The sequence below is a fragment of the Argiope bruennichi genome, chromosome 9, assembly GCF_947563725.1.
Source record: "Argiope bruennichi chromosome 9, qqArgBrue1.1, whole genome shotgun sequence".
NCBI classification, from domain to species: domain Eukaryota; kingdom Metazoa; phylum Arthropoda; class Arachnida; order Araneae; family Araneidae; genus Argiope; species Argiope bruennichi.
This window is the reverse complement of record NC_079159.1, coordinates 6,487,687-6,513,525: the sequence shown is the minus strand read 5'-3', so window position 1 is coordinate 6,513,525 and position 25,839 is coordinate 6,487,687. Positions and strand designations below refer to the sequence as shown.

The window sequence follows — 25,839 nt, the reverse complement described above, 5'->3', positions numbered from 1 at the left end:
TCGTTTACTAAATTTCATCCACCTAGCTCAAAACGTGTTTGAGTTGTCGTATTCACAGATACAATTCCAAAAATGTCTTTGGATTCAGGGAAGGTCCGAAACGTTTGATCTGTTAAAATCTAAAACTGGAATTTTTTTGAAGATTACAATAAGTTTTCAGTACTGCGTATGCAATAAAATAAAAATGTTAATATTTTTCTCAATACGGATTTTGCGGCACATATAAGCACTGTAAGAATCATTCACAGGTATGACATTTTAAGCCGGATCAAGAATTTTGCTCTCATTTCATTTGATTTTAGTATGAACAAAAAACCATAAATGAACAAAATTTTTCAGAAGTTCCAGACTACTATAATAGGATCGAATTTTTGCCATGAAAATATAAACATTCGAGGCAGACAGAACGTCGAAAGGCTGTAATATCGTTTCTGCCTCCTCTCCTCCCTGGCATCGTCTTTCAAAGTTATAAAATTTAAATCGATGTCAACTCTTCGAAATAAATGAAACATAGCATCTGATTTTCCCATTTTTTTAAGACACCAACATTTCATTCAATCTAATTTCGTTGCCGCTTTTTTTTTCTTTTGTCTTACAAGCCCCAAAAGAATATTAAAATAAAAATAGAGGAGGTATAAGAAAATGTTCCTCACAACCTTTTTTTAGAGTGCACATAAAACGGAATGTCGACATAACGTGGGTTCAAATTTTCTTTCATTTAATCTTAGGCAAACAAACGTTCCCTGTTCATTTCCTGAAAAACCTTCTACAAATATTCAAAGTTGCTTTTTTACGTCATGTTTGATTTTGATTTCTTAAATTTAAGTTTCTGGAACTTAAGATTTTCGACGATGACTTCGGAAATGATTGTCAGCGGAAGACCCTTTTTTCATCATCACAAAAAATTTTCATTTAATTATATTTTGCTTATCGCCGTGCTATTTTTTTAATAGCTTAAAATTTCATTTTTTTTTCAATTTTTCCCACAATAACAAGCAAGAAAAATAAATGCATTTAACATTTCCACTATTCGGAATATTAACATATGCGAAAAGAATATTCTTTGATTTAGGGAGAAGCAGGTGTAGAGTTCTTTGACTATTTTAAAGAAATAGTTCAAATTTTATCTTTTATAAAGATTTCTTCTGGAAAGTCACGATGTGAGAAGCGCAGAGTACCGATAAGAAAGGCAGAAAGTAAGAAGAGCTTTTGAACATATAATCTTTCTTAAACCAAAATGTTTTCCCCCAATTGTCTATTATTTAATGAAATTATACTGTAATGGATATATATACGTCTAGGGACAGTGTATAGGGAAATAAATGCTCCTTCCACTTCTTTTGGAACAGATCATATGTATGATTTATTGCTTCTGATTAAAAAAAAAAGTGAGGAAATTCTCTTTAGATGGCAGCATTTTTAACCAAAAACACTATTAAAAATGTTTCGTTAATCATTCGACCAGGTAACAAGGAAAAAATGGGAGTACATAAAAACGCTCAGAGCTTATATTAGCTTCAAGAGGTTATTTCCCTAAATCTAGATGAGCATTCATTTTAGGCACCTGCTTTTCATGTGATACTGCAGCTTAACGTTAGTCAGTTTATGTCACAAAAATATGACCCTGAAAATGGTTGTACCATGTTTTTGTATTAGATTTATAAATAATTGTAAAGCTGGTAAAGTTAATAAGAATTGTGTGCGAAAATAAATAAGAAAAAGACAAGAAAGCATCTTTCCTTGGATTAAACACATACACCCAGCTACAATGGTAACCACAGAAATTAAGAAAATTTTAATTCAAACAAAGAGAAAATAATTAATTTTAAGATTGTGGATAGTTTGATTATCCCTTAGATGACAATAACATCGAAAAAGCATTAAAATAGAAAACTCGATGATATATTTTTCGAAGAAAATCAAATATGTGTCGAAGAAAGGAATCTCGTCCAGTGAGGAGAGTGGGTTCGTTACTCATCAAACTTTTAACTTTTTACAAAATACATTCCTTCTCGATCAGCTTCACGTACATAGTGGCAGAGAACCGCCAGTTTAGTAAAAATATTTATTAACGTCCCGTTTTAAAGCAACACTAGGGCTATTTTGGGACGGACCTCGTCATTTTGAACAACGGTCAGATGACGAGGACGACACCTGAGCTAGCGCCACCCTCTCCAAATTTCCACGCTACAACGACGGGAGAACATTTCGCCTCGACGGATTTAACGTGCACCAGATCTGCTTATACGGTGTATTTTCGGTGGAACCCACCGGTTCCGAAGACGAGTCCTTACCACCAGGCCACCACGACCCCAGAGAACCGCCAAATTAATCCTTTTTTCAATGTTTAAAATTGCAACTGCTTATTACCTTTTTAAAAATCTATTTATGGAAGAAAAAGGAATTGGACGATTCTATTTGCCTAACATTGATGAAGGACACTACATTAACTTATATTGCCCAAAAATATCCTTTTTTTAAAGGTCACGAAAAATAGCTTAATAAATATATTGCAAACGGAATGTAATACATTATAGGAAATGCAGTGAATATTGATTAATGTTTTAATACAATCAATTAATTAAGCAGAATGTACTGCGGAATTCAACATTAAACAAACAATAAAGTTGAGGACATGGCTTATTAACTTGTTGAGAATGCGTTATTTTATAATATCAATAGCCGCTTTTGGTGAGCAACTGGTTTGCTGTGGATTGGATGTGTTTAATGTCATTTGAATCACTTGTTACATGATGTTCACGATTCTCTCCACAAAGTATATTTGTGCATCTAATTATGAGAACCCTTAAAACCGTGTTATTTTATTAACCTTACATTTATTCTATTCAGTGCGCACATGAACTTTCCTAATGAAGTGGAGCCCATGACATAATACTTGTTGGATTTATCATATTGACATTACACATTTTGTCTTCCGTGGTAGCGCAGATAACAAATAAAGTCTTTTTTCTTTAGTTTCAACAGTGAAAGAAAAATATTTAAATAATTTTAGTAAATTCAAGCAATTAAATATTGGATGAAATGATAAAAATCGATTTGAATATCAAAGCAATAATAGAAAAAATAGTTGAAAATTATGTAAAATATAATTGTAAAAACTTTTAAAACTAAAAAATTGCGCTATCCATCTGATATTATTAAAATATATTTTTTAATACTAAAGTAATGTAAAGTTTATTTTTGTACGATAAAAAAATGTGCTTCCCAAATTCAAACATATGTGCACTTATTTACTTAATTTATATCAAAACACAAAGAATACAAGGCATATTTAAAAACAGTAAATTCAATGATTAGTTAATTAAATCAAAGACAAGGCTCACAACTAAAAAAAAAAAAAAAAAAAAAATATCACGTATTATTGAATTTTAGTTGCGTATTTTTTTTTTTTAAATCGTTATTTTGCTTTTTCCCACCTTTAATTTCTACAGAATTATCGAAATTTTAACTTCTATTGAATTATTGAATCTACAGAATTATTACTGTGGCATATGGTATGGTAAAAATGAGCTTCAATGAAAATTTGTAATTTTTTTGCGGTCTATATTCAAATTCAGAATTTTCAATAACCAACGGACACTGTGAAATAATAACAAAACATGGTATTTTTACATTTTTCCAGAATTTCAATGATGGCGTACATTGGAAAGACAGAAGGAGGCGAGGAAAAAAATACAAGTGTTATTGAAGTGAAGTGTTTCGAGTAATATAATCACTGTTATGTAGTTATTAAGAATATTTTTTAAATGAGGAAGCTTTATCCTTTCTGCCAAACTTTTTACTTCTAAATTGCGCATGCTTTAAGAATTTCTCATCAGACTGGTTGGATTCGATGATGTCATGTAATTTACGCATCACCTTCTGAGCCATGCCTCGCGAAAACGTCAGCTCAGATGAGAATATATGGTGGGAAAATAACTGAGGTTGTTTTTTTCTTGCATATTTTTCACCTTAGGAAATTTCAATTTCAAGTTAAGGGAAGGGGTAAATTCTGAAACGTTGGCGATCCAGAATTCGTTTAATTCGATAAATATTGCACGGTTACTCGAAGATATTTTTATTATAAGTTCTGTTAACTCAAGTTAACAAATTTACAAAAAGTTGCGATACCAATCATTTTTGATAGGTACATTGCCGCATTCTTTTTACGAGGACATCACCAGTAGTCTTGTATTTGGAGTTAATGTATCAAATGCATTATGATCTTATCAAAGAATTTCAAATTTGGCTTTAAGGAACACGACACTGCATTCGTCATACTATAAACTCGGTCTTAATCGAAAATACTACACCCTACGCCAATTCTAAAGCCCTTTTAAAATGAGAAAGTGATAGCATGCTGTTCGCTTTAGGATCCTAAAATCAGTACCTTTCGAGGATTATACTTCGCTAAATGCTAGTAGATGGAACGAGTAGTAATAGTAGATGGCTAGTGGATGGAACGAGTAGTAATAGTAGATGGCTAGTGGACGGAACGAGTAGTAATAGTAGATGGCTAGTGGACGGAACGAGTAGAACGCAAGAAGATGAGCGGCTGTTAAGCCTAATTTCATGAATTATCTGAATTCCACTGTATTGCTAAATGTAAACATCTCCTCCTTTCATTTTTCTTTACCACCCCACCCCTTTTTTTAACGAAATAAAGGACTTCTGACGCATGCGCAAAAGGTTCCGAATCCGAGAATCAACAATAGTTGAAAATTCGATACTTTATTGATATTCACACTATTTTGATGAGGTCATGCAACTTTTAATGGATGCATCATTATCCTAATGAAAACGAGACATTACAGTGGGGTAAACCAGTTTATTTGCGACAATGATAAGAAATTTGAAAACTGCGTGATCTTGTCGAATGACAAATGATTAAAAATGAATATTAAAATTCAGTAAATAGAACAAGGGATTCATTATTAATTGAATCTCTTATTCTATTTACAGAAATAGAGCAAGAGATTCAATTAATAATGATCACATGTAAATCATCCAAGTGGCGATTGTTATTCCATAGTGTTACTTAAATAATGTTTTTTTTTTTTTTTTCTAATAAGCAATGCTCAACTAACAACACATTCAATAATTCATTTTGATTAATAATTTATAATTTTTAATAAATAGCTGGTAAAAAAATAATGTCTTAAACAAATCTCAATATTTTGTACCCAATTATTAGTTTGAAATGACTTAAATGACGTAACTTTCCCGTGTGGTATCGATTACAGCTTTTTAAAATTCAAAATGCAACAAAATTTCAACACACTTCATATTGACATAAAATAACAAATTGGAAATACAAATAAAATTAATTTATTTCATATTACTTACTGAAACGCTTATTAACCGATTTCTCAGACTTATTTTCATCAGTAATTTTTAAAAATAATGAAGTGGATAAATTAAAAAATTAACTTAAAGCTGATTAATCAAAATAAATTTTTTAAATAGTTTAGTGAAACAGATTCTCCCGTACCCAGTTTGACATAGAAAAAAAAAGATAAAAGTAAAAATATAAGAAAAAGGAACAAAAACAAAATAAAGAAACAAAACAACTTAAAATATAAAGCTTTTATTTTCAATAAAAGAAAATCAATTTTTTTCCTAATGAAAACAAAAATTATATTACCCTTATAAAATATATATTTAATCTGCAATAGGAACAAAAGACAATGAAAATAATGCAGAAATGAACAATGGAAATAATAGTTCCCAGCTACATACGGCATGCTTATTTACAGATGTACTGGAATGGAAAATTGCGAGATCTGTTCCAAATGGTCATTTATGTCACAAAAAATTATAATTTATATCCTCTAAAGATGAATAGTGAAATACAATAATAAAAACTCTAAAACAATGCTATTCGTTCTCAAATTTGAAAGCATTTTCGATAATATCTCCATTTTATTTACATAAACATGTTTAAAATTATTATGTCGAATTTAAATATTGTGCTTTTGTAAAACAAGAAGGGTCAAAAATAATTTTAAAAAATAACTTTGCAGAAATTTATTTTAATCCCTGATTGACGAATTTCGTTGTACAGTATATAGTAATGAAAAATATGATGTTATAGGACTAACATAAATTTCAAATAATGGGACAGTTTCTAAAAATATTACAGAACATTTCTAAATTTTGCTAAACCATATGACCAAACCAAATTAAAATTGCTTCAAGTTATAGGGAGAAAAGTTTCATTAAAAAAAATGCCAAAAACAGAATCTTTAATAAATGCAATCATATTTCGTGACAAATAAAAATTGTATTTAAAATAATTATTATTATCACATCTTTATATCTTTATATCATAATTATCGCAGAAGCATTTTCCATTTTTTAAATAATAAAAATGGGACATTTAACAGAATAAAACTCAAACTGCGACAGATGAGTGTAAAAAGTCATTAAAATCAAATCTGGTTGAAATGAAACTAAGTCGCTTACTAAATCACAGCATAGTCTACAGCAAAGAAATAGGGAATTTTAACAATAAATAGAAAAATATTTATTAATAAGACAATATATTTCGTAAGAATTTGTAACACTGCTTCAATACGTGAAATAGTTCGGGTTTATGAGCCATTGTTTTCAGAATAAGTAATTTAGAAAGGCTGTAGATAAATGACAGGATAATAAAACTGTAACTTTTTTTTCTTCTTTGCAGTGCTGTTTTCATAAAAGAGGTTAATAACTTTTCAAGATTCATTTTAGATTCCAACAAATACATTCTTAGAAGAAAGAACGTTTTTAAATGATCTTGGGAATACAATCTTTCAGTTGAACTTTTGCTTTGTACGTAAAATGCATGATTTAAAGCAAGGCATAATAGAACATATTTTTTCTGTGCTAATGTGGAAATGATTCGTTGAAAGACAGAAAAGAAAGTCATTGCTTTCTTCAAATAACGTTATAATTTAGGTGACAAAAGAAGTTTTTTCTTTCTTTTTTTTTTAGTTAGAATTATGTCACATGGAAGAAAGAAAATGCGAATGTTCAAAGAATAATAACTTAAATTTATAGAAATAAACATTAAATATATTGTTACCAATAAATGTATGCATTTTTTTAGTTAATATGTAATGAAAGAGCAAAAGATGGATGGGCGAAGTTCTGAAAAAGTGGTACCATCAGCCACCCCTAAAGAAGACACCGATTCTAGTACCTCAACTAGAATTGGTGTCACACAGGTTAATTAGGGAAAAGGAAAAGAAAATTAAACAAGTGTTTTTATCCTCATTTTTCATGTATTCTCTTCTAAACTAAAACCAAGAAAAATCCTCATGCATCTTTTATTTTTTTTAATTGCTCAAGCCTAAGCCTAACTCTACTTTAGGCGGCCGAGAATCCATTTCGTTTTCAAGCAGGCTGACAATGATGGGTGATTCAATGTAAATTTCCATTGACACTCAAAATCAACATTGAAAATGAGGTAATAATAGAAAAAAAAAGTGATGATCGAAATTATTTAGGTTATTTAGTCTGGTTATATTTTGTTAGATTCATGACATAAATGACCATTTCCGTGACATAAGAAATTGTATGAGTGGGAACAACGTGAACATGAACATATAAAATCATACAAATACGATAAAAAAAAAATAGAGAGCAGACATGCATCTTAAGGCAAGTGTCATTTTTTTTCTCCAAACAATAGTGCAGTTATGCTTTTGTCTGTAAACTAAAGCAAATGGTCTTATTTAGTCAAACGGGTCAATTTAAATAACAATTAGGAGTCTAAGATTAAAATTTCTCACAATTCAATATTGCACTTCCGTTTTGCTTATAGAAGTATTCAACGAGGCCGCTAACAATAAAATCTCCAGTAAATCTGAAACAGTTTTCGTCGTCAAGAAATAATGGGTAAACTATCAATTACCGGACAGTGAAGTTGCCAGAAACAGATCATTTAAAAAGTCGTTAATCGTAACACTTTCAATCCCAGTAAAATTCAGAGCGTTTAGCCTTGAGTCCAAAACTACCAGCTACGAGATATCTCACACCTGGTAGATTTGGTTAACACTCTTACTACGAACTTACTATCTCGTCAGTAAGTAGAAAATGGATTGATTACCATTACAGGTATAAGTTACCATACTCTTGTTTAGAAACTTCACTGTCCGTAACTGACCAGTAGGTCCATTGCGGTGGTCTCGCCTTTCCTACAGTTTTTACAACCACTTTTGCACCTATATACAGTTCAGCGCAACCAGCTTTAAAAGAAGGCAGTCACGATCACTTTCAAAAGACACAAACATTCACACGATTAGGGCAATCACTCACAGAGTGATTCCAAATCTACGAAAGTCCCTCAAGACGTACTCACCCATTGCCGTTTGCGTCGCGCAGGTGCCACCTCTCGTGCCGGTCGTGGAAGCCCCAAACCGGTCGCCCCCAACGCGCGCACTGTCACTGGGAACGATCCTGATGGACCTGGTGTTCGGGATGGGTTCCGAACCGTCCTTTTTGGTTCCGACGAAAGAAGATTCCATCCATATCCTCGGAGGAGGTTGGGGCGACCTGGCGGTCCCAAACCTCTCGTCGGCGGTGGCACCGTTCTCGTCGATGATCTGGTCCAGATTGTAGTTCCTCCTGTCATCGTCGGTTGTTCCCGGGGACACTATCACAGTTCCGCTGTACAAAGATTGGGTGTACGAGTACCTGTCGCGTCGCATCTCTGCGGTGGCGAATCTGTTAGAGGGGGCAGTGTCGAAGGTGTCGGGCCCTTCGACGTTACTGTTGAAGAAGACGTTGGTGGTGTTGAGGGCGAGGGGAGAGATACGGCTGGTGTCAGCCGATTCGCTTCCATCCGGTCGGAGAGTGGCCGCACTTGTGATCTATGAGAAGAAATTTTAAGAACGACGTTACCTTTAGATTATGTAACAATGACATTAAAATTAGCGTTAACTGAAATTGTAACAATGGCATTAATATTAACCAATGACACCTTTAGCTGTACAATCATGTATTTATAACACTTGCGCTGAGAAGACGTACGACACACGTCGAAATACTTTTGTAACACAAAATCGCCATGTTGTAGACGTCGGCAGGCAATTATTACAGTGTTCACGACTGAGACCGTTTCCCCGAGCACAGGTTACAAGAACACAGTCGAAAGTCGAAAATTAATTCATTAAGAAATAAATCTTTTTCCGATTGTTACAAGACATCGGATATTTTGTGTGCCCTAGTGGGAGTTATACTGGACTGTATTGCTAGCACAAGTGATTAACTCTCTGGAAATGATTAAACTGCAATAAATATAATATGTTTTTTACTGAAACGAAGCATTTTTTTTTTAAATATGAGTACTGAAAACAGAGTCGCTGAGTATTTAAACCTTATGAGCACTAAAGAATATTTTTCTTAATTTATATAATATCTCAAGAAGTTTTCAACAAAATTTTCTCAGGTTCATCATGAACAGATCGATTCATTAACAATGTTTAGTTTTAAATGCATCAAACACTAAAAAAATAAACAGAATCGTTTGAAATAATCTGTCAAAAATATACTAAGCCTTCAAAACCAAGTCCGTATCCGTTGAAAATACTTGTCAACAATCAGAACACAATGCGCATGCGTGAATTTTCAACGCCAATTATGGTACCGCAAATGCGTGAATTTTCTACTCCAGTTGGGGTAACGCTATGCAGATTAGAAATTTTTACTTTACTTTATTCTGTTTTAGTTTAATTCAAAAGTACTTCCGAATGAATCTGAACGATCGATTCATTAACAATGTTTAGTTTTAAATGCATCAAACATTAAGAAAATAAACAGAATCCTCTGAAATAATCTGTCGAAAATTTCTTAAGCCTATTCTCTTTAGCGTGGGGGAAAAAAACTGAAGCCTTACTCATTTGGCGGTGGAGAAATGAAAAGATTTTTTTGGCGGGAAAGTAAGTTTTTAATTAATAATTAAAATTCTAATTAAAAATTCCAAAAAAAAGGGACCCCAGATGCACATTCCCGACCTCCAAGGTATGCATGTGCCAAATTTGGTAGCTGTAGGTCTGGCCTGTAGAGGGCCAACACACACACACATACACATTGAGCTTTATATAAGTATAGACTAACGTTTGAATGGATCTTGTTTGCCACAAATGGATTTTCTTTTACTAAAAAAATAGAGCAAAATAAAATGCTGAAGACATTTTATGAAAAATTTCTTTAATCCTGATTATGCAGCTTTCACATATAGTTTCAAAGTTTATAACATATGTACTCTTTTGGGTTTCACGATCAAATAATACAAAATTAGTAAGAGAGTCATACAGGATTTGCAATTTGAAACCCATCCGGGAACAACAAAGAAAGTCCTATGGATAGTGGAAAACAATTTTAAAGCCAAAAAATGCACATATTCCAGTATCAAAAATTACTCTACATAGAAGCAATATCAATATATAATTCAACTGTGGCATTGAAATAATGTAATTCTATCACCATGAAATGTGGACAATGGCACAATTTCCTTGCTAATGACCTTTCCATACAATGCTTATAATATAATTCCTCGGTTCTTTCAATCCTACCATTGTCCAAGTTCATTGCAAGTTACTTTCATATTCTATGCTCATGACAATCAAGATCAAGAATTGATAGGTTCTAATGAGGGCTGTGGAAATGTCTCTCCACTGGTTTTGAAAATAAAGAATGAAACAAAGAACTCACCTGGTTTTGTTGCAGACCATAGACAAAGGGGTGTTCTTGAGAGCCCCTCCTTGGGGAACCCGGCCTGCTGCCCTGCAACGGAGTGGTCGCGTTGACGGGGCTGATGCCGGGGCTGGATCTCGAGGCACCTCCGCTACTAGAGGCGGCCGCCGCCCTCCAACCGAGGTAAGGTTGTCTGAACGAGCGGTGCACACTTAAGGCTGTCAACGGTGCACTGCTGGTGCTTAACCTGCGCAGAGAGAGGCCATCTTTAGCACTAACGAAGTCGTATTCAAAAGCAATCGAATTACAGAATCCAGAGGAATTCAAAAGACGTACCATTATGGCCACTTAAACAGTGTTCAATACGTTACAAGTATGACGATAAGTGATTTGAATTTTTAGAGTAACATTTAGCCTTAAAAACGAAAAAGTATTGTTTTATATATAAACTTAATAGTTAGTATATTTTAATTATAATTAAAGTAATATTATAGTTAAAACCTTGTCTATCTTAAAATGATCTTTCTGCAGCACTAAGGTATATAGAAATATGAATAATATGAAACGCAGGTGAGCCAATCATTCTTAGCTTTCTCCATAACGTGTGTGACTACAATGCTCTCAGAATGGAAAGGTTTCGTACCATTACGAAAAAAAATACAAAAGAGCTTAAACAACAAAATAGGAAGTTTTCTTCAATAATTATTTAAAAAGAAATAATTCGTCACTTTTGTATTCACATGATAAATAAAATATTACATGAAATCAACAAAAAGTCTTTAACAGCAATAATCTGCCGACTGCAGTTGTATATGACTTCCGTATCATCGCACTCCATTCATTACCGTTTTACGTCTTTTTAATGTTTATTGGTTAGATATCTTAAATGGAGTTCGAAACTCTAATAGATAAACTCTTTCATTTCAGTAGTACAGACAGATTTTTCTCATAATTAAAATAGAAAATTCCGCAAAAAAGAGGCCAAAAAACTCGTCTATTCATTATCTTTAGGATTGTCAGTCATTAATTCGTCGTCAGAAATTTTCTATGTTATAAGCAAACTGATAAAATCTCGACATTTTTCTATAATAAAATAAGGATTCAATTTGATGTTATAGTTTACTGGTGGAAGAGTCCTATTTAGCTATGTTATGTCAAGCAGGTATATATATAAGAAAACAAAAGAAATCACGACAGTAAAAACATTTTAATTAGCTCTGGCTTAAAATGCATTTCACATTTCTAGTTTGGTGTGTTTTTAACGTATTATAATCAATTTTCGATTACCGACGCTTGTTCATGCCGTTGGGAAAAAAAAAAAAAAAAAAAAAAAAAAAACCCTTCCATTACAAATAAAACTAGCGGGATGATTTCCCCGAAATTTTCTCATATACTGTTCAGTAAAAATGTTATTCTCCTCCCCCTCCTTCATAAATTTGTTAACTTTGGGGTAAAAGCAAAAAAAAAAAAAAAAAAAAAAAAGGCTTGCATGGCTTTGGCAAACAATAATAACAAAATACATATCTTTGACGTGAATCTAACATTTTTATTGATGAATATGTATCTTAAATGTCTTTTTTTTTCTAACTGATTGAAAGCAGGACGTGAATACAGCAGTGATACAGACTAACTATTTCATTTATTTAAGCCATTCATTTTTGAGTTATTGCGTTTACATACACGTAAAAGTACAGACAGACAGATGATGAGACTATTTCACAGGCACGAACCAGAATTTCAAATGCTTTTGTATTTTAAATACTAAACTTGTGTACCCAAATTTTATCCATCTAGTTCTTTACATTTTGTAGTTATTGTGTGTGTGGGTAGTCTTTCTATAGTTGTATAGAAAGACCAGCACATAATAGATTTCGTTCAAAATATGATAGAAATCTTGAAATTTGGTCAAATGTCTCTATATACCAAATTTCACAATTCTTTAATTCTCTTTAAAACATTTTTGAATTATTATATTTACATATAAAAAGAAAGATAGACATAACGCCAAAAAACTTGTTTTTCAAATTCAGGGAAGTCTAAAACAAAGATATTTGTCAAAATCTCAAATACTTTTTACATAATTTGTATACGACAAATTAAAAAAAAAAAAAGTGTTTAACACAAAATGAAGACTTTTTTGTGAAAGAGTAAACCAATAAATTCGGTACTATAGAATCCACTGTTTATTAAGTTATAATTATGCTAATACTCTAAATAAAAGTCATTCCAAAGTATTTTTATATTATTTACTATGAAGATTGTCTACGACTGACGCGCCATCTAAGGCAGATTTCGATAATTCATTGCATCTCGTTTTAAAAATGAGCGAGGGATTAAAGAACCTCTTACCTAGAACTACTCCATCTGGAGAGTGAAGAGGTGCTGAGGGTGTAGTGAAAGGTGCCCTCTCGAGGGCTTAAGGAAGCAGGAGATGCAGGGGTGAGGCTCTCCCTCGACGAGACTAGTGACCGCCAGTCGGATGTCGGGGTGACCCTCTTTGGAACTACGATGTTGCGCTGAGAGTAAGATGTTGGGGTCGTCGTCAGGCTGGTCGCGGAAGGAGTGCGCGAGGAACTGAAGCCCTGCCACCGTTTCCGGGATTCGCCGGCAGAACCTAGATAAAGAGAGAAAAGTACAATAAAACGATTATTTTTCAAAAAAAAAATACTTTAAATGATATATAAATTTTAATCACAATTTAAGGAACACTTGTGAAATTCTCATCTGCCACAGTAAAAATAATACCATTTGCATTACACTTAGAACCTTTGAACCATCCCTTTGTAACGTGTTTATTGAAAAATATTATTGTGATGAATAATTTAGATCAAGGAAAATATTACCATTTACTTCACATGGATATCAGTAACGCTGGATGGTATTGATGGTCGAAATTATATCAATTGACAGTGAAAAACGTATAGAAACTCTAAAATCATTTACAAACAATGATAAATTTTTTCAAAATTATCACACCAATAAATAGATCAGTATTTACATCGCGCCAGTAATGCTACACGATATAATGATAGTATTGCTTTATACTTTAATTAAAATAAAAAATAAAGTTGCTTACAAAAAAAATTTGGTTAAATACAATTAAAGACAGATGATTTTTTTTAAAAATGTACCTTGTTATCCTCGCTACCCACAGCTATTTAAAAAAAATCGTTTATATGCAACACTACTTGAAAGTACCATCTGCAATATTGTTATAATAGAGCTTTGGGGATTCTCAACATTTTGATAAAATATATCACCCAATTTATCAAAATATTTCCAAAGTAAAAAATTCCTATTTTTTTTATAATACCAGGGGAGAGGAGTAGAATTTTCTTTTCTTACAGAAATCCTACACGGATTTTAATGATTCCTTTTGTTATTGTTGTTGTTCAGCAAGTTATTTAAAATCGCATTTTTTTTCCTGTTAACAGTTATTTGTGTTTCTTTTATCATACAGGCTTGCTTTCAGCACAATACAAATTTTACGCAGAAACTTATAACCAACTAATCGGAAATCGACCGAACTTACAGGTAAGAAGCAAAGCAACTTTTATAACAATGTAAAATTTTCTTTTATCCCAATAATTTCCCAAGACGGAACATAAACATAAAAATAAAAAAAAATCAGTACTCTAGACTGTGCAAAATCTTAGAAGTAAGTTTACTACACGAATTTCTTCGATTTTAGATTCAACCCAAAAAATAATCATGAAAAATTTTCGAATTTTGAAATCAATTTGGAACAGAATTTAAGAATTATGAATAAAAACAGATTTCAAAATCGTAGCGAAACCACTTAAAAAAAATTCTATAAAGGTTAATAACTAGTAAAGCTACATTTTTGTTGTTTTTGTTCTACTTTTATTTCTTTTCAATAAACTCTTGCTATTTGATTGCTACATGCATGCAGACGTCTTAGATTCCCAGGACAGAATGTTGCTTGCATATAATTTATGAAGCAGAACCTGCTGGAACATTCGAAGCAAAAATCGAAAGGGGGGAGGGAGCAACATTCAAGGAATATTTCGGATTTTCGCCCGATATAAACTAAGTATTCCCACCTCTAATTAGCCAGCCAACACCCACAAAAATACTACACGACAGCTGGAATTTCCCTTCCTTTAGAAAGATTAAAAACGATATGAAAATTATCCATGCTAAAAAAATTACAAAGAAGCGAAAAATGGTAACATTTTATGTTATGCATTTAAATGTACGTGGAAACAAATAATAAAAAAGGAGAGAAAGAAAGGAGACAGAGAGGAAAAAAAAAAATGATAAAAACGATTCGTCCGGCAAATGAATAGTAAATGTAAACTGAAAAAGCAAAATGCACAATTGCAGATCACTTTCTAAAATTTGGTTTCTAAGTATAGCTATTTAAGCTATTTCTAAGTATTTTATATATATAAAAAAAGCACAACAGAAATTTAAAACAAAAGAGTAAGAAAAAAAAAAAGACGAACCTTTTCTTAACACAATCTAATAGTTAATAGTAAGATCAGACATTTTCTAAAATGAAGCGTCATTTTTTTTTTTTTTTTTAGAATTTTAAAATAACGTAATGCAAAACTTGCAAGTTTTTATTAAGTAGGAATGCTATTAGAATAATTTTCTAAAATTTAAATAACAGTTAATTTAAATTTAAATGCCCAGTTGCACGGTTTTTATAGTTGAATGAAAACACAAAAATGAATAACTTTCAAAATAAAATAAAAAATCTAGTGGTATCGGGGTCCCTCAAAATTGTAGTACCCTCACTGTCTAATTAATAATCTGTTCTTTTATATATATATGCATACTTGGGGAGAGGTGAGAAATATTTTTGCCCAGAGATAGGAATACGTTTCGCACCGAAATGAAATGGAGAAAGGTTAAAGAACCCGTGGGTTACATTATTCAATCTTTCAAATAAACAACCTAGTATTTAGCGAAATCCTAAAAAACTGCCATTCCTGACCGGTTACAGTGAGCCGAGCTCAGGTGTCTGTGACGGCGAATAATAGCGCGATCATTGATCCACGAACGAGTGATCACACGAGCAACAATCTGTCAAAAATACCCGGCAGCCGCTTCTGCGCATTCATTCCTTTTAGAGGGATGTCATATTGATAAGACTCGGTATAATCTCTACTAGGTGGTCTTTTAATGTGGTTAAGAATTCGAACCTTGCGAGCACCGCCAAGGTTCCTTTTTTCTTTTCTTTCTTTTTTTCATTCTCTTTTCCGTCCGCCTTTTAAAAGGAAGAAATGTTTTTAAAAGAAGCTTAATCAGCCCGTTGCCATAGCAACCCCCCATTTATCGTACGCCTCGCTAGTGATTGGGTTTTGTTTAAGGCGCTTTTCAACTTCGGAATTTTGCGGCCTTAAAAGTGAGATAGTTTTCTGGCCCTCCACCCACCCCTCTCTCTGTTATTATTATTATTATTACTTTTTTTTTTCCTTCCTCAACTAAAATGGTTAGCATAACTGCATAATGGGAGTTTCTTTCTCCCATTTTTTTTTTATACGTTCTTAATTCCCAGAGAGAAAGTTTGGAATTTTGGGAATTTTCAAAGATTTCCTTTTCTTGTCTCAACGAGAGTGATAAATGGCTTTATTTCAATAATTTCTTTAACAAGCTAAAAAAATCTTTAAAAAAAGCCTTAAAAACAAATACCTAAAAAGCATTTATTCGATTAAAACAATCAGATCTGAATTAAAAACGCCATTTTGTTTGCGAATGTATCTATAATTAAACAATGGATAACATTTCTTTTGCCACTGATTTAATATTCCATAAAAATATATTTTCGTAGTTAATGTTGTATTTTTCAAAAGATTATATATTGCATTGTAAATAATTTGCAGCGCAACAAATTGCAGTTGATCTAGTTTTACAGAATAAATCGTACACTTAAAATGGTAACAAATTCTTGATTAAATATCTGTGTCCAAATAAACTCTATGTTTAATATTTAAAGTTTATGACATTAACTTTTAAGATAACATGAAAAAAAAAAACTACCTCTGTCCTACCGTAGCGTTTGGGGTAAACTAAATGACCGGCATCGTCGCACTATTATTCTGGTGGGAACTAAGTTAACTGGATATCAACCGGATATCACCGGCCACAGTACAACCCATTCTGATATAGGTATATCCAGCCAGTGGTATGGGAGGTAGTCGAACCCACATCAGTATTTTACACAACAGGAAAGCGAGAAGTAATCACCATGTCAGATGTCTCTTATCTCTAGTTTTGGGTTCATTTTTAAAGAAATGTATTATGTTATATACATCATTGTTCTCAAGCATTTTCAAACTGGTCTGTTAACCCTCGATTCAAACATTCATGTATAGTTTTATAGTACAACAACGTTTAACAACAGAAAGACAGTAGAGGTATTTCTGAAAATTGTGATTATTCAGCAAAACACATAAAGGCTTTAGCCGTATCTTTGAAAAATAGCTTATCGAACTTTTTACTTGACAAACCTTATCAATAAAGCACACATGCACACATCCTTTTGGAAGTCTGCAATTCTTTCCATCGATATGACTTATTTTCAAATAATTTCTAGATAAAAATCAAAAGAATGGCTAAAATATCGAAAACGTGTATTCAGAAATATGACATCTAAAAAAATCGTTACAATTCAGTGCCTATCCCCATTATTTCTTTCTTCTGTTCAACGCTAAGCACTCTTCGTAATAGTACTTACTGGATAAAGAAAATTACCCGTTTATTGTCTAGTGGGGAAATCGTATGGTAAAGCGAATTCCGAAAATCACTTAATTGCTTTAGGTGCTTTACAAAAAATTATTCTACATTACCTCATTTATAGTGACACGAAGATTTCAATTACATTGCGTCTCAATAAGAAATTGTGTAAAAGTTCACTTTGAGATATTACTTCCTTGATTGATCAGAAACTCACACTATTTTGAACAATAATCACTTCTCCTATATGTTTTCAGTCATATGGATATTATAAGGATAATATTCGTTCAGTTATAAAGATATCTGTTATATGGGGGGGTCCTTATTTTTAACCACAAAAATATTATCATTTACGTTATCCATATTGCAAGCCTACTTTTACATTTGATTGTCTAACACAATTTTATATACTTATTTTAAATCTATGGTTTTTGGCTGTTTTATTTTAGTGTCTAAATAGCAAGAAACAGATCGACGTGTTGAAACTCAAACATAGTCCGATGACGAGAGCGACACTTAGACAGACGAGAGAGCCACTTTTTTCCACTCTTATACACCCTATCAACGGAAAGATATTTAACCCCAAAGGCTTTAACATGCCTCAGACTCAGACACAAGACGCAACCTTCGTAGTCTAGTATAGTTGTATTAACGTCAAGTTTTAAAGCAATACTAGGGCTATTTTGGAACGGACCTCGTCATTTTGAATCGCAGTTAGATGACGAGGATGATACCTCGTCATCTGACCACACCTGCCTCTCCAAACTTCCACACCACACCAGTAACAGGACGTTTTCCCCCGACGGATTTAACGTGCACCAGAACAGCTTACACGATGGTTCTTCGATAAAATCGGGTATCGAACCTGAAGACCTGCGGCTCCGTAGCCAAGACCTTACCATCAGGTCACCACGGTCCTACGCCTTTTGTGGAATAAAATCTCAAATTCCTCATCGGCATTTCTTCATTACTAAACATAACATTTAAACAATCTCACTTTATTTTGCACAGTTAAATTAGGTTTTTGTTTGCCATATTTCATTTTTATAATCCTTATTTCCCATCGAAGTTGTTTTCACACTTAAAAAAAAATATCCTGATCGCACAGCATGCGTCTGAGCACACTAGGATCGAGAAAAATTGCAATTAATTTCAATGCTACCCGGTAAACAAATTTCACCCCTTTGCACTCGGAAAAGGAATTCGATGCAAAATTATTCACTTCTTACAAGGAGTTGTTTATTGTTACAATATATATATATATATATATATATCTGTTTTAAGTTGAATTTCTCAGAAAAATTAATCTTCATCTTCTTACCAATATGTAGGTATTTTAAACAATCAAAATTAATAAATAAATAAAATGTGGCAATGATGCAGCGTCTTGAATGGTGCACGAGAGCAGACGTCCGAATGCAAAGGGTTCATTTTTTTGGTTAGTTCAGAACAAGAATACAATGGCGTACTAAAAGATAAATTATAGCATTTTAAGCTACAAAAAATGAGTCAGAAATTCCTTTGTCATAAACTTTTCCGTCTAAATAAAAGATAGTAAAATTTCCTTATCACGAACCATTTTATCTATTCTTTTTTTACAAAATTATCATCATAGAAACCAAAGATAAAATTTTTTAGCTCGTGTCGTGGTAGGCTTCCAAATTGAGATACCAGAATTTTACCCTAGAGCATTACAAGAATAGATAAATTTTAAATATATATAATAAACAATGTAACTAAATAATATATATTATTTATTCAATTCATATCAAACATAAAAATATTAGCTCTACCAAAAATTAATAAAATTATGACAACTATAATAAATATTTTTCATTCATTTTTAAAGAAATTAAAAAACTGAAATAAAATGGAGACATCTTGAAAATGAAGAGAGTTTGAAAGGCAAAAGATACTAATCATAAGAAAATAACTTTCAGATAAATATTAAAGATAAAGATGGATATTAAAAGCATTGATGAATATTTTAATAAAGATAAAAATCTTGGCAGAAGTCAGATTGTAACGAATTTGATTTCTTTTTGCATTTACAGATTAACAGTGTACAGTCAATTTTAAAACTGAAACACAAATAGAATTTTAAAATATCACAGTTCAATTCTAAAATGAGGAGAACCCAAATCTACAGTTTAAGCGGATTCTCGCATATAAACAGCTATAAAATGCATAGAACAAAATGGCCGAGTGAAATGTTATGAAGAATATCAAAGATTCACGAAAAACAATGAATACTTCATGAGAATCCAGATTTTCTCTTTCTAAAATGAAAATATTTTCTTTAGAAGAAACTCGGAGACTGAAATTCAGAGCTGAAGAACACGCACACACGCCATTCATATTTTAAAATTTAAAGCATATGCGATTAGATATTTAAACCCCAAATCTCTTCTCGTTACTTCAAATGGTGTATGCCATGAAGTTTTAAAAATGTAGAGACACAGATGTAATGAAATGCATAGAAAGCAAGAGAAAAGTTTACAGAAACAAATGCAGAAGAAAAAAAAGTTCAAATCGATATTTAATATTTAATCCATATTCCTTTTAAAAAAGAGAAGTTCCTCGAATAGAATGCATATACTATTTGCTTAAAATAGAAATACAGTATTTCGATAACAAGACATGTAGATTTTTAGCTAAAGTAAAATATTTTAACATTGCATTAGTGATAGTACTATCCATGCTCGAATTGTCGTATGTACGTCCAAGAAATTGAAATTTATTCTATATGTTTTTTAGGTTTTGATACATTTTCCTTTATAGCTGTAATAAATAATCCTAATAAGAATGTAAATGAGTATTATGAGAATTTAAATCGTAATGCGCTAAAGCAACTTATAAATGCAAATTGCATCTATTAGTTTCATATCTATAAGATATTGCAACAAACAAGAGACCATTAATTGTGCATAAATAAGATAAAATCCTTACATTCAGAAGAAACTTGATCGCACATCACATGCCAAATACGCCTCGCCAATTTACACTTGGATTTGAATATTTTTTGCAATTGAAACTGTACATATAATTGCTCATTTCTATAAAGTATGGTTCTTGTTCTTAAATTAGAATAATATTAAGAAGAGGAGGGGATTGTTAGCTCATTTGCAATAGAATCATTCTAATTCGATAGTATTATTAATCTAAATTCTACTGGCGTTTGCTCAATTTTTAAAATATTATAAATTTAGTAAAATTAAATAAGTTTTTTTTTTAATCAGTTAGCAAACACATACACTAGGAAAACCTTCAGAAACCGCATAGTACAAAATCAAATATATGGTTCAAAATTTCTATTCAAATTTTACTAGTTGGAGTTTTTAATAAAAAATACAAAATATTAAGTAATAAGTTGAAAAACATTTTAGTGGGGCATCCTCCTTTGCATTACAATACCCAAATGATCGCACATTTCATCCTCAATAAAATCATCTGATTAATTAGCATGTACAAAGTAACTTAATGATAAAAGAAACATATAAAATTGTGAATGATTGAGGGAAGTATAAAGAATCTGTTAAAAGAATGAAAAATAAATAAAAACTCCGTTGTAAAATATTTAATATAATTTTTGACTAAATCGATTCCTTATAAGAAACATTCGATTTTATTTGTAATGGTATAAAATTAAACAACTAAGAAAAGTTCAAATTTTGTAATGTTAACAAATTTGACAGTGAAAACGTGGACCCATATGCCCGGAAATATATTTTAATTGACGTTCTCTGATGTACGAATGAAATCAGACGATCGAAAAAGAAATGTTTCACAAATTTTAACAGTGACGTGCTTTCATTTCCTTTTCCCGCCTTTTCGCTTCAGCTGTTGCTTTCTCCCAGGAATGAAAGGAACGCTCGCAAAAGGTTCAACAACTCCTCTTCGGTAAACAAAAGGGGGAACACCTCTTATTTGAAAAGGCAAGGATGTAAAAACATCTTGGTTTAAGGTTTCTGAGAGGTGGCAAGAAAAGCAAAGCTGATGAATTCAAGAAATAACTGCATTAAGAAACGCGTTAAAAAGTTAGGGCAAGAAAAACTTTATCTAGGTTCTCCGTTATCTTTTATCCTCTGACCGAGATTCAGATCAGAATGTTTATAGGGGTATTTAAAAGATTTTTCGATTAGAAAATAAAACGCTTTTTTTTTAAAATTAACAGTTTAATTTTTAGGGTAAAAAACACAGGGGAAATATTATTGTAACCTTTAAACGTCAAAAAAAAAAAAAAAAAATATTTAAAAGATTTGATGACCTGGTTAAATCTATTTTCATTGCGGTAATGTAAAACGATACAAAAAGGTATTTATTGGAAAATGTCATAACAAATTAATTGATAATTTAATAAAAAAATTAAACTATAATAATAAGAAAGAAAATAAGAAAGTTAAAAGAAAAGAATTTTTTTTTTAAAAAAAAAGAAGAAATCTATCGCAAATTTCAAGTTATCAGGTAAGAGCATTATTATTTTTAAGTTATTATTTGTCTTAATTAATTTAAGTCATTAACCAGTTTAAACCGGTTTGAAACAATTACGAGTCTTCTCTATTCTCCCCCCCCCTCTCTCTCTATATATAATAATAATTTTTTTTAAATTTTCATTTTCAATTTTTCTAGATGGCAAACAAAGTTTTGGAGCTCGACCGATTTTGAGATGAAAAAAATCCCATCATTTTTCTAAATATCGACGCATGCATAATCTGATAGTCTCATGATTGTTTCAAACCGGTTTAAACTGGTTAATGACTTAAATTAATTAAGACAATTCATAAGAATTCAGAAAATGTATAATTTAAAAATCAAGTTGTAACTTCAGTTGGCGATAAATCGCCAAATGTGACAATCTTCTGCATTATTTTCTAATAACCTTATTTTAATAAGTTGAAATTATCCCTGAACCAACAATCTTTATCGATTAAACAAACAATATTTTAACTTGTTTGGTTTATTTTTAAAAAAAGTTGCGCGAGTTAAACAATAACACTGATTTCCAAGGTAAATACTACAACAGTAAACGATAGAATTCAAAAGTTATACGGTGAAAGCCGACTCCAAAATAAAACTACATTAGTAGACGATAGATATTTCAAAGGCTATACTGTAAAAACCGACTCCAAAAAAAAAAAAAAAAAAAAAGGGATAAATCGCCAAATTATTGCCTACGCATTTTGAGGCTTCAACAATGTGTTGCCTTCAAAAATCTCAAGCCAAAACAACATCATGTTCTCACATAATAAAAAGAAAAGTAAAAAAAACCCACCATTTTGTATATTTTTAGACCTTTTAGAACCCGAGAAAATATCTTGTGAATTAAACCTTTCCACTCGGAAAAGTAATTCGATGCAAAATTATTCTTCTAATGTACGGACTTATTTATTATTCCGAAAAATAAATATATATAATTGCTTCAAGTTGAATTTGAAATTAATTTACATCTTTTTACCATTCTGTAGGTATTTTTAACAATCAAAAATGAAATAAATAAATAAATAAAACGACAAAATGACGCACCGTCTTGAATAGTGCCTGAGAGGCATCATCCGAATGCAAAGGGTTATTATCTGTGTATTCGTCTTTCATAGAAATTTACCAATGACTGAATTTTATGCTTGTGGAAGACAAAATATTACAGTAGTAATGGCCAGAGTAGTAACGATCAATCAGCTGTATTGGTCAAAATAGCGAAAAACAGAATTTCCATATCTAAATACACAGAAAATCTGTTGATTTTAATAATCAACTTGGATCGCAACCATTTCGATGTTCAGGTGGTTCGGATGTAGATTTTATTAGGACCAATCAAGAGAATGATCCTGATTTATTGAAAAGTTAGCAGACCTTTTCAATAAATCGAAGACGATTATGACGCCTTTTTTTAAATCACAGCCAGTCACCCCGTTACCAAAGAATTAAGCCGTATAAACCGGGAATCATTGTGACTGGCTGTTATGCTCATTAACTATCCACATTTTTGCATAAGAAAACAACGGCCAACAAAAGTTCAAAGAATCTCCAAATTGTTGGTAAATTGATAGAAATCTTCTCCATCATTTCTTTTAATATTTTCAAATTTCCAGGGTATTGTAATATTGTGTTAAAATTATTATTCATAAGGAGTCTTCGTCTAATTTCTTTTAGTTCGACACATTCTGTTCAGAGCAGGACTGAGCCTATTCCCCCACATATACATATGTTATCTTGCATCCTTACGAAGATTGTGACGCCTAAGAGACATCTTAAAAAGTTACGGAAGAAACAATTTGTCAGACACGGTTGAAACGAGGAGAGGACAGCGAACAGTGTAAAAAGGACAATGACGAAAAGCTAGATGAGAAATCACCAGTTGTACACAAAATTCTGCAAGCCCTTCGATCCTTAAGAAGACCGATCCAATACCGCACTTAATCTTTTGCTGATCATTATTCATATGAAAAACTAATGCAAAAAAAAAAAAAAAAAAAAAAAATTGCTTGATAACTGAATAGTCTCAAAAACTTTTTAAGAAAGTTAAAAAAAAAAAAAAAAAAAAAAAACCTTTGCACTTGGATGGCGACTCTCGCTCACCATTCAAGACGGTGCGTCATTTTTACGTTACATTTATATAATTTTTATTGTTAAAAATACCTGCAGAGTAGTAAGAAGATGCAAATTAATTAAACGGGAGAACTCAACCTAAAACAATTATATATTTCGAAGCAATAAACAAATCTTTGTATTAGGTGAATTAACTATGCATCGAAATCCTTTTCCGGGTGCAAACGGTTAAATATGCATGAATATTTTTCAATTTTATGTTTGTTGTATCGATTTTTCTGCTTCTAATTAAAACGAATAAATAATACAAATAATATTATGTGATTGTTATTTTTTTTTTCTTTTGCCGCCCTTTTATACTTATGGATAAGCATCTTTAAAGAATTATGAATGTACTGACCACTCGAGTGCAGTGATCACTTTTGGCTTGGAACCAAAATGATCGTTTGAAGCGGCGCCCACTGTCTATATGGGAAATATGATTATACGATGCACGAGCGACTCTCGGACGTTATGGTTAAAATGTCGTTAATCTAATACCTTTGTCACTCTCTTTACTATTTAATTAGATGATTCTTTCTTATTAGATTTTCTTTTCTGGAAATGTCGTTTTGATTCAACTAAGTGTCCGCAGAGCATCTGAAATGTTTAAGAATCACTGCTCGTTTTTGTATTGAATTACAACGTTTTGGAAAGCCAAATTTTTAGATTACAAAATTGCGATAATTTGGTGCGAAACCACATTCTTGCGCCACCTGTTAAGAGGTTAATTTAAATTAACATGTAAATATGTCTTAATTTTTTTAGCCATACTTTCTAACTAGCTTTTCAAAAAAAAAAGTTCAAAATATGGTTTTATAGAATTTTAAATCTTAGGAAAGCAACAGAGTTCAATTTATCTGTCTTTGCATATAATCCATACGAGATTAACGACCTTTATCATAAACTGATAATAGCCAAATATTTAACTAAATATTAACCCTACAAGCGTCTAATTATTTTGATCATAGAATTTTCAAGTACGAAAAAATTAATTCTAAATATTAAAAAAATTATTTTACTTGAAATCTTAAAAAATTAAGCAAGAACAGTATATTCATCAATGTTTTAAAAAATATACAAATACGAATTATCAGCTTTTGATCTGAACAAAGAGCCAAATATCTATAAATTTAAAATAGTAAAATCATGATTTCTAAATATGTTACTAAGGGTCGCCTGTCTTCTACTACCTTTCAATTTTAAGAGAGAAAGGGAAAATTTCATTACATTGATTTATTGAGAAATCTCGCAACAGAGTTCCTCAGTTCTTAACTAATGGACCCATTTCAAAATGTGCTATGAAAAACTTAAGAACCCTATGTATGTCATCAAAGTTAGTTTGCTTCTGGCCGTACACTTCTTTTGAGAAAAACTGGAAACACATCACCTCATTGTAAATAATCTGTGAATAGAAAAACTCCACTCAATAACAGCAACAACCACTGAACCAATTTCGAAAAATTTTGTTCCATATGAATGCTTATGATTATTCGATATATCTTTAACAGTCATTTATCTCCTTTCTCGCCATTTCGGAAGACATTGCAAAATATAGACTTTGATATTGACCTCAGATTCAATAACTGGAAATATTTCACTCATTTTAGTCGCAAACTCGACACTTTTGTTACTTCAAAATATAGCTAAGGGATCAGAATGTTCCATCATTATCATGCACCATTATAATCAGAATGCTCAAACATTATTATGCGTCGTTATAATCAGAATGCTCCATTATATAATTGCAATTGTATACTTTGATTGTAATAGGATGAAATTCATTAAAGTTGACCGGCATGAATTCATTTTATTAATACTGTCCGTGTTCTTTCTGACGGTTAGATGAATGACCTATCGGACATTTTG

At 31.7% G+C, this 25,839-nt stretch overlaps 1 protein-coding gene across 1 annotated transcript in view; it reads right to left on the bottom strand.

Annotated features, from left to right (window-relative positions):
- Positions 1–5,571: 5,571 nt before the first annotated feature.
- Positions 5,572–25,839, bottom strand: part of LOC129983607 (uncharacterized) — a 70,698-nt gene continuing 50,430 nt past the window's right edge. The window contains exons 3-5 of the mRNA XM_056093135.1: positions 13,030–13,294; positions 10,699–10,927; positions 5,572–8,855 (exon numbers count right to left, since the gene is read on the bottom strand). Of these exons, the coding sequence (XP_055949110.1) occupies positions 8,298–8,855; positions 10,699–10,927; positions 13,030–13,294 (1,052 nt within the window). The 3' untranslated portion in view covers positions 5,572–8,297. The remainder of the gene's footprint in view (positions 8,856–10,698; positions 10,928–13,029; positions 13,295–25,839) is intronic.